The 7,086-nt window shown below is 46.3% G+C and overlaps 1 protein-coding gene across 1 annotated transcript; it reads left to right on the top strand.

Annotated features, from left to right (window-relative positions):
* Nucleotides 1-4,369: 4,369 nt before the first annotated feature.
* LOC121835179 (protein ALP1-like) lies at nucleotides 4,370-5,248 on the top strand. Its single transcript, XM_042289159.1, has 2 exons — nucleotides 4,370-4,824; nucleotides 4,893-5,248. Exons 1-2 carry the CDS (start codon nucleotides 4,370-4,372, stop codon nucleotides 5,242-5,244), a joined length of 807 nt encoding a protein of 268 aa, XP_042145093.1. The 3' UTR covers nucleotides 5,245-5,248.
* The last annotated feature ends 1,838 nt before the right edge of the window (nucleotides 5,249-7,086 follow it).

Here is a 7,086-nt window from a genome sequence, read left to right on the forward strand (position 1 = left end):
CAGAGATTCGGGCATGCGCGCCGTCAATTGCATTATTAATGGCGACACTCAGAGGTCTATAATTCATTGTAATGAATCTGCTCTAGGTCTGTGACGCATACGCCCGAGTGCTTTTGAAGCGGCCCCGTATTTCTTAAGTTACCGCTCTCCAAAGATGGCCTCAGACGTTAAAATCAAGCAAAAAGGGGGCGTTTCCTACAAATTTGGGCATACGCGCCGTCAATTGTACCATCAATGGCGACACTTAGCAATCTGTAATTCAGTATAATGAATCTCCTCTAGGTCTGTGACGCATACGCCCGAGTGCTTTTGAAGCGGCCCTGTATTTCTTAAGTTATCGCTCTCCAAAAATGGCCTCAGACGTCAAAATCAGGCAAAAAGGGGGCGTTTCCCGCAAATTTGGGCATACGCGCCGTCAATTGTACCATCAATGGCGACACTTAGCAATCTGTAATTCAGTATAATGAATCTCCTCTAGGTCTGTGACGCATCCGCCCGAGTACTATTGAAGCGGCCCTGTATTTCTTACGTTATCGCTCTCCAAAAATGGCCTCAGACGTCAAAATCAGGCAAAAAGGGGGCGTTTCCCGCAAATTTGGGCATACGCGCCGTCAATTGTACCATCAATGGCGACACTTAGCAATCTGTAATTCAGTATAATGAATCTCCTCTAGGTCTGTGACGCATACGCCCGAGTGCTTTTGAAGCGGCCCTGTATTTCTTAAGTTATCGCTCTCCAAAGATGGCCTCAGACGTCAAAATCAGGCAAAAAGGGGGCGTTTCCCGCAAATTTGGGCATACGCGCCGTCAATTGTACCATCAATTGCGACACTTAGCAATCTGTAATTCAGTATAATGAATCTCCTCTAGGTCTGTGACACATACGCCCGAGTGCTTTTGAAGCGGCCCTGTATTTCTTAAGCTACCGCTCTCCAAAGATGGCCTCAGACGTTAAAATCAGGCAAAAAGGGGGCGTTTCCCGCAAATTCGGGCATACGCGCCGTCAATTGTACCATCAATGGCGACACTTAGCAATCTGTAATTCAGTATAATGAATCTCCTCTAGGTCTGTGACGCATACGCCCGAGTGCTTTTGAAGCGGCCCTGTATTTCTTAAGTTATCGCTCTCCAAAAATGGCCTCAGACGTCAAAATCAGGCAAAAAGGGGGCGTTTCCCGCAAATTCGGGCATACGCGCCGTCAATTGTACCATCAATGGCGACACTTAGCAATCTGTAATTCAGTATAATGAATCTCCTCTAGGTCTGTGACGCATACGCCCGAGTGCTTTCGAAGCGGCCCTGTATTTCTTAAGTTATCGCTCTCCAAAGATGGCCTCAGACGTCAAAATCAGGCAAAAAGGGGGCGTTTCCCGCAAATTTGGGCATACGCGCCGTCAATTGTACCATCAATGGCGACACTTAGCAATCTGTAATTCAGTATAATGAATCTCCTCTAGGTCTGTGACGCATACGCCCGAGTGCTTTTGAAGCGGCCCTGTATTTCTTAAGTTATCGCTCTCCAAAGATGGCCTCAGACGTCAAAATCAGGCAAAAAGGGGGCGTTTCCCGCAAATTTGGACATACGCGCCGTCAATTGTACCATCAATGGTGACACTTAGCAATCTGTAATTCAGTATAATGAATCTCCTCTAGGTCGGTGACACATACGCCCGAGTGCTTTTGAAGCGGCCCTGTATTTCTTAAGCTACCGCTCTCCAAAGATGGCTTCAGACGTTAAAATCAAGCAAAAAGGGGGCGTTTCCTACAAATTTGGGCATACGCGCCGTCAATTGTACCATCAATGGCGACACTTAGCAATCTGTAGTTCAGTATAATGAATCTCCTCTAGGTCTGTGACGCATACGCCCGAGTGCTTTTGAAGCGCCTCTGTATTTCTTAAGTTATCGCTCTCCAAAGATGGCCTCAGACGTCAAAATCAGGCAAAAAGGGGGCGTTTCCCGCAAATTCGGGCATACGCGCCGTCAATTGTACCATCAATGGCGACACTTAGCAATCTGTAATTCAGTATAATGAACCTCCTCTAGGTCTGTGACGCATACGCCCGAGTGCTTTTGAAGCGGCCCTGTATTTCTTAAGTTATCGCTCTCCAAAGATGGCCTCAGACGTCAAAATCAGGCAAAAAGGGGGCGTTTCCTACAAATTTGGGCATACGCGCCGTCAATTGTACCATCAATGGCGACACTTAGCAATCTGTAATTCAGTATAATGAATCTCCTCTAGGTCTGTGACGCATACGCCCGAGTGCTTTTGAAGCGGCCCTGTATTTCTTAAGTTATCGCTCTCCAAAGATGGCCTCAGACGTCAAAATCAGGCAAAAAGGGGGCGTTTCTCGCAAATTCGGGCATACGCGCCGTCAATTGTACCATCAATGGCGACACTCAGCAATCTGTAATTCAGTATAGTGAATCTCCTCTAGGTCTGTGACGCATACGCCCGAGTGCTTTTGAAGCGGCCCTGTATTTCTTAAGTTATCGCTCTCCAAAGATGGCCTCAGTCGTCAAAATCAAGCAAAAAGGGGGCGTTTCCCGCAAATTTGGGCATACGCGCCGTCAATCGTACCATCAATGGCGACACTTAGCAATCTGTAATTCAGTATAATGAATCTCCTCTAGGTCTGTGACGCATACGCCCGAGTGCTTTTGAAGCGGCCCTGTATTTCTTAAGTTACCGCTCTCCAAAGATGGCCTCAGACGTCAAAATCAGGCAAAAAGGGGGCGTTCCCACGAACACCTACTTATCGATCAGGCACCACACAATCTTCGGAGCTGAAACGGTTCACACACCGTTATTCATATTGGCTTGAAAAAACCAAACCTCTTTATCTCAGAGAGCCTTCCGATGGCGCACTCTCGTGCTGTCAATGAATTCTCATTTTTAGGGGTGTCTGATGTTCTAATTTTATACTTGCAGAGTCATTAATACACAGAATGGGTGATTACTAATTTTTAAGGAATTAGTAAATATGGCCAATGAATTTCAAGAATATTCCAAAAAGAGGACAATTATTTTAATGAAGTAACAAATTCTAATTGTGTTTAATTATCACGTGTAACGCACAATCCGCTAAGCTAAGAACAAATTTAAAAAAAAATTGGTGAGCTCTTCTCCGCATCCGCTCAAGGGCCGGTGAGCTTTTCTCCGGATCTGCGGGTTTTTCGGTAAGCTTTTCTCCGGTGAGCTTCTCTCCGGTGAGCATTTCTCCGTTGAGATTTTCTCCGTTGAGATTTTCTCCAAGGGCTTTTTTCTGCCGCCCTCCAGGGACACGGCACCAAAGTGCCAAGATCTAGCACGGTCACGGTTCCTCCGCATCCTTAAGGTGTATTCACACGAAGGACTTCGTCCGCGGACAAGTTCCTACGAAAGGCGTGACGTCACCTTTTCCGGGGTATAAAATCGGCCATTCTTCTTTCGAAAACAGCAGGCAAAACGAAGGGACATGTCCACGGACCTGAAAAACGTGTCCTCGGACCTGATATATCTTGCGTATCACGTGGGCGAACGTCACAGAATATGTCCGCGGACCTGCCGGACGATGATTATAGGAGTATTGAAAGCGATCCAATTCTGCCTTTTTTCGAGTCCGCTGTGGTCCTCGGACAAGCCCGGGAACCGATTGCGTGAAAGTGCTCGTGGTACACTTCGTTGCACGAGCGGTTTTCTTTTTCTTTTTTTTTATATGCCTCTCACGGTTCTCGTGCACGGATAGGCCTTTGCTCATTTTCCAGTATGATTAGTACGCACGAGCTACAGCTGTGGAAGATGCTCGAGGATTCCTGCGCTTAGTGAAAAGAGGAGCCGAAAAGAAAAAGAAAGAAAACGACGGGAAATTGTTTTCGATTCGAACATGGAGGCCAACAAGGCTTCACGAGTTGTTGTGGCTTGTGCCCTCATGATGGCGGATGAGGAAGTCGCGGAAGCACCTAATACCGACGCAAAAAAAACCATGGATTAAAACACGGATGTCCAAGAAGGAACTCGGTATACAGAATCTACTCTATCAACCCCGTGGAGTACCGCCGCTTGCTGCGCGTTGACTCCAACCAGTTTGCTGACATTCTCTCGTCAATTGCATCGTGCATCCAAAAACTCGACACTGAAATGCGTCCAGCCATTCCAGCCAAAGACAAGCTTCAACTGACGTTGCGGTTTCTTGCTTCAGGTGTATGGTTATTCTTCTGACTTTTGTCCTTGTTTCAGCATATTTGAGAGCTACGCTCGACTTAGCCGTGCTTCTTGTTTTCTTGCGAATTTTCAGGCGAAAGTCAACATTCCTTAAGCAGGCAGTTCCGCATTAGCCACAGCGTTGTCAACGGGTTCCTCGTTGAAACTTGTGACGCCATTTACAAAATGCTGGGACCAAAATATCTGGTGTCCCCGCGGACGAAAGATGAGTGGCTTGCAGTAATGAAGAACTTTTACGAAAGATGGCAGTTTCCGCAATGCATTGGAGCGCTGGATGGAAAACATGTGACAATTATCAAACCTCCGAACTCTGGATCTGTGTATATTAATTACAAGAAGACCTTCAGTATCGTGCTTTTTGCTCTTGTGGACGCAGACAGCAGGTTTTTGTACATTGATGTTGGCGCACCCGGGTCTGATGGAGATGGAGGCATTTGGAGGACGACACCACTGCGGAATGCCATCTTGAACGGAACAGCCGGGCTGCCGATCTCAGGACCTGGACCGGTCGGCGTCCCACCCGTCATCGTGGGAGACGACGCCTTCCCCTTGTCTGTAAACTTAATGAAGCCGTACACTGGTACAAATTTGGATGAAGAAAAGGTTATATTTGACTACAGGTGTGTTGCCTACATCATGTCATTTCTAAACACCGTATTTCTTATCGTTTTATTTTTTTTTATTTCAGATTAAGCCGAGCCAGACGGGTAGCAGAAAATCCGTTTGGAATTCTGGCAAACCGTTTTAGGTTTTTGCACACGACTATCGATGCCGAACCAGGAAGGGTCACCTCGTTCATCAAGGCGGCGTGTGTGCTGCATAACTATTTGCGAGCTGCACCTGTGCTTTTTAAAGCGTCGAGAGAGGACCAACAGCGAAAAAGGGCAATCTACTTCGGGCTACGAAGTTTCCAAGGGCGCTCCGGGGCAAGAGCTCTAGATGTGCGTGAGCGTCTACTGAGATACTTTAATGACGACGGCGCCGTCGCGTGGCAGAGGGAACAGGCGGGCCTTAATCTGCGGATAAATAACAAAATGTAACCTTATCTGCATGTTCAGACAAGTGCAGTAGCAAATATACCATTTCATGAGCTTTATATTGCTACTTCCTTTACTTAACAACCGTTCATGCATGTGCTGGCACTTGGACCACCAAAAACTTTTTGTGTTATGCTCTAATTGTTCAATTTTATGTAAATAAACTTGAAAGAATCTTTAATGTTTTCTTATTTTTTATTTCGTCATGCTATAATATTGGTTCGCAATCTACACACCCGCCCCAGTCCAACAAAAACATCCATCAGGTCCGAATGGAATGAGTACAAAACGCAAAGCATACAAGCATTTGTTTGTTTTCAAGTATCCCTTTACTTATGAGTGCGAAATGCTGATTTTGGATTAACATTTTTTTAGTTTAAATTGGGTTCGTTGAATTACATTTATTCTTGCTGTCGGTCTAGGTAACGCTTGACGAGTTCCAATACCTCTATCTGACACCCAATAAAATTGGTTCCGTTTAGGTTTCTCATGTGGCCCGCCACTACTCTTGCGAAATTATCAGCGCTGTCGCAACTTTTTTCAGTTGCAAAACTTTCCGCAGTTTTAGTGAAAGCAACCGTGCGCTCTTTCCACCCAGAGCTGGAGCAGTCATCTGTTTCATTTTTTTTTTTCGTCATCGCACTTTGAGCGCTTCACAGGAGTGCCAGACGCTTCCACACTGGGACTCGTTGTTCCGCGCGGTGTGTGTGTGGAAGGCGTGCCCAGGACAGGTTCCTTCATCTCAGTCATAACAGACGCCAATTCTGTCTCACTGTCCATCTGGAAAGGTAAAAGGAATACGAATGCATTACTGTAGAGGAACTGTATGTAAAGCCCCCGCTTGCACGGCAGAATATCGCAAGTGTCTGCCATTTACTGTTCAGAGCAATGAGGGAGAGATAAAAAGAGAGAGAGATAGAGAGAGAGAAAGAGAGATAGTTTTAGTAGTGAAGGGAGGACGGCGATGGGTTACGTGACCAAGAGTAGATGTCACAGCCGTAGTTTTGTGGGAGAAGCGAGAGTTGTTTTTTATAAAGACGCAGCAGGTCGGGCCCATCGAAGGCTCACCGGCGGTTGGCAATTTCACTTGCAAAATTTAATTAAAAAAAAGTTAACTCAATAAATTTGAATGAAACTGCATTGCGGCCAGGACCCGGCCCGCGGGCCGCCGGTTGTCAAATCCTAAGATAGTGTCTCGCAGCTTCATTCAGAGACTAACAGCACTTCAAGAAACCGTGGTTAACACGAGTGAAAAAAAAAAAAAACTGCTGAAGCCCGAACAAAACAAATTGCTGAAGCGTGTAGAGCAAAGCCAGAACTCGAACGTCAGCCAAGCTAATAGGATTCAGTGACCTCCATCAACGAACGCTCGCCAACGTTTCGCTCGATAGGTATAAAAAATCAAGTTAAACGAATGGGTCAACCCGCCAAAGGTTACTCACTCTACTGGGATCCTCGTGTTGGTAACATTCGTTGCACTCCCGGGAAAGGACAGGTTTGCTCCGATCCAAGAACAGGAGACTGCGGTAGAACCTCCATCTACCGTTGTACGTGTACTCCGCAGCTTGGCCGCTCTTCGTCTTCGTAATTTTTTCCTTCTCCCGTCTGAAGATGCGTCGCTTATTTTTTAAAAAAAGCACCTCACTCCCTCCAAAGTATTAGACAACAATAAGCGGTCAAATACAACACGGAATCGACACTAATTAGTCCGCCTTCAATGAACCCACTCTCCGTGTAAGGCCCATACTGGGAGTAGCGCCGTTCCATTTCATTGACAATTTGTTTCTAGAGCTCTGATTTTATACCGTTGTTGCGGTACTGGTCGTTTTGAAGGCACCAAAGCTG

This window comes from Ixodes scapularis, unplaced genomic scaffold, assembly GCF_016920785.2.
Source record: "Ixodes scapularis isolate PalLabHiFi unplaced genomic scaffold, ASM1692078v2 PGA_scaffold11__112_contigs__length_91849675, whole genome shotgun sequence".
NCBI lineage: Eukaryota > Metazoa > Arthropoda > Arachnida > Ixodida > Ixodidae > Ixodes > Ixodes scapularis.

Bases quoted from the DNA above. Each gene is read 5' to 3' on its own strand.
- LOC121835179 (XM_042289159.1), top strand. From the start codon at position 4,370: ATGCTGGGACCAAAATATCTGGTGTCCCCGCGGACGAAAGATGAGTGG. The intron at 4,825-4,892 runs GTGTGTTGCCTA...TTTTTATTTCAG, and splicing joins AAGGTTATATTTGACTACAG to ATTAAGCCGAGCCAGACGGG.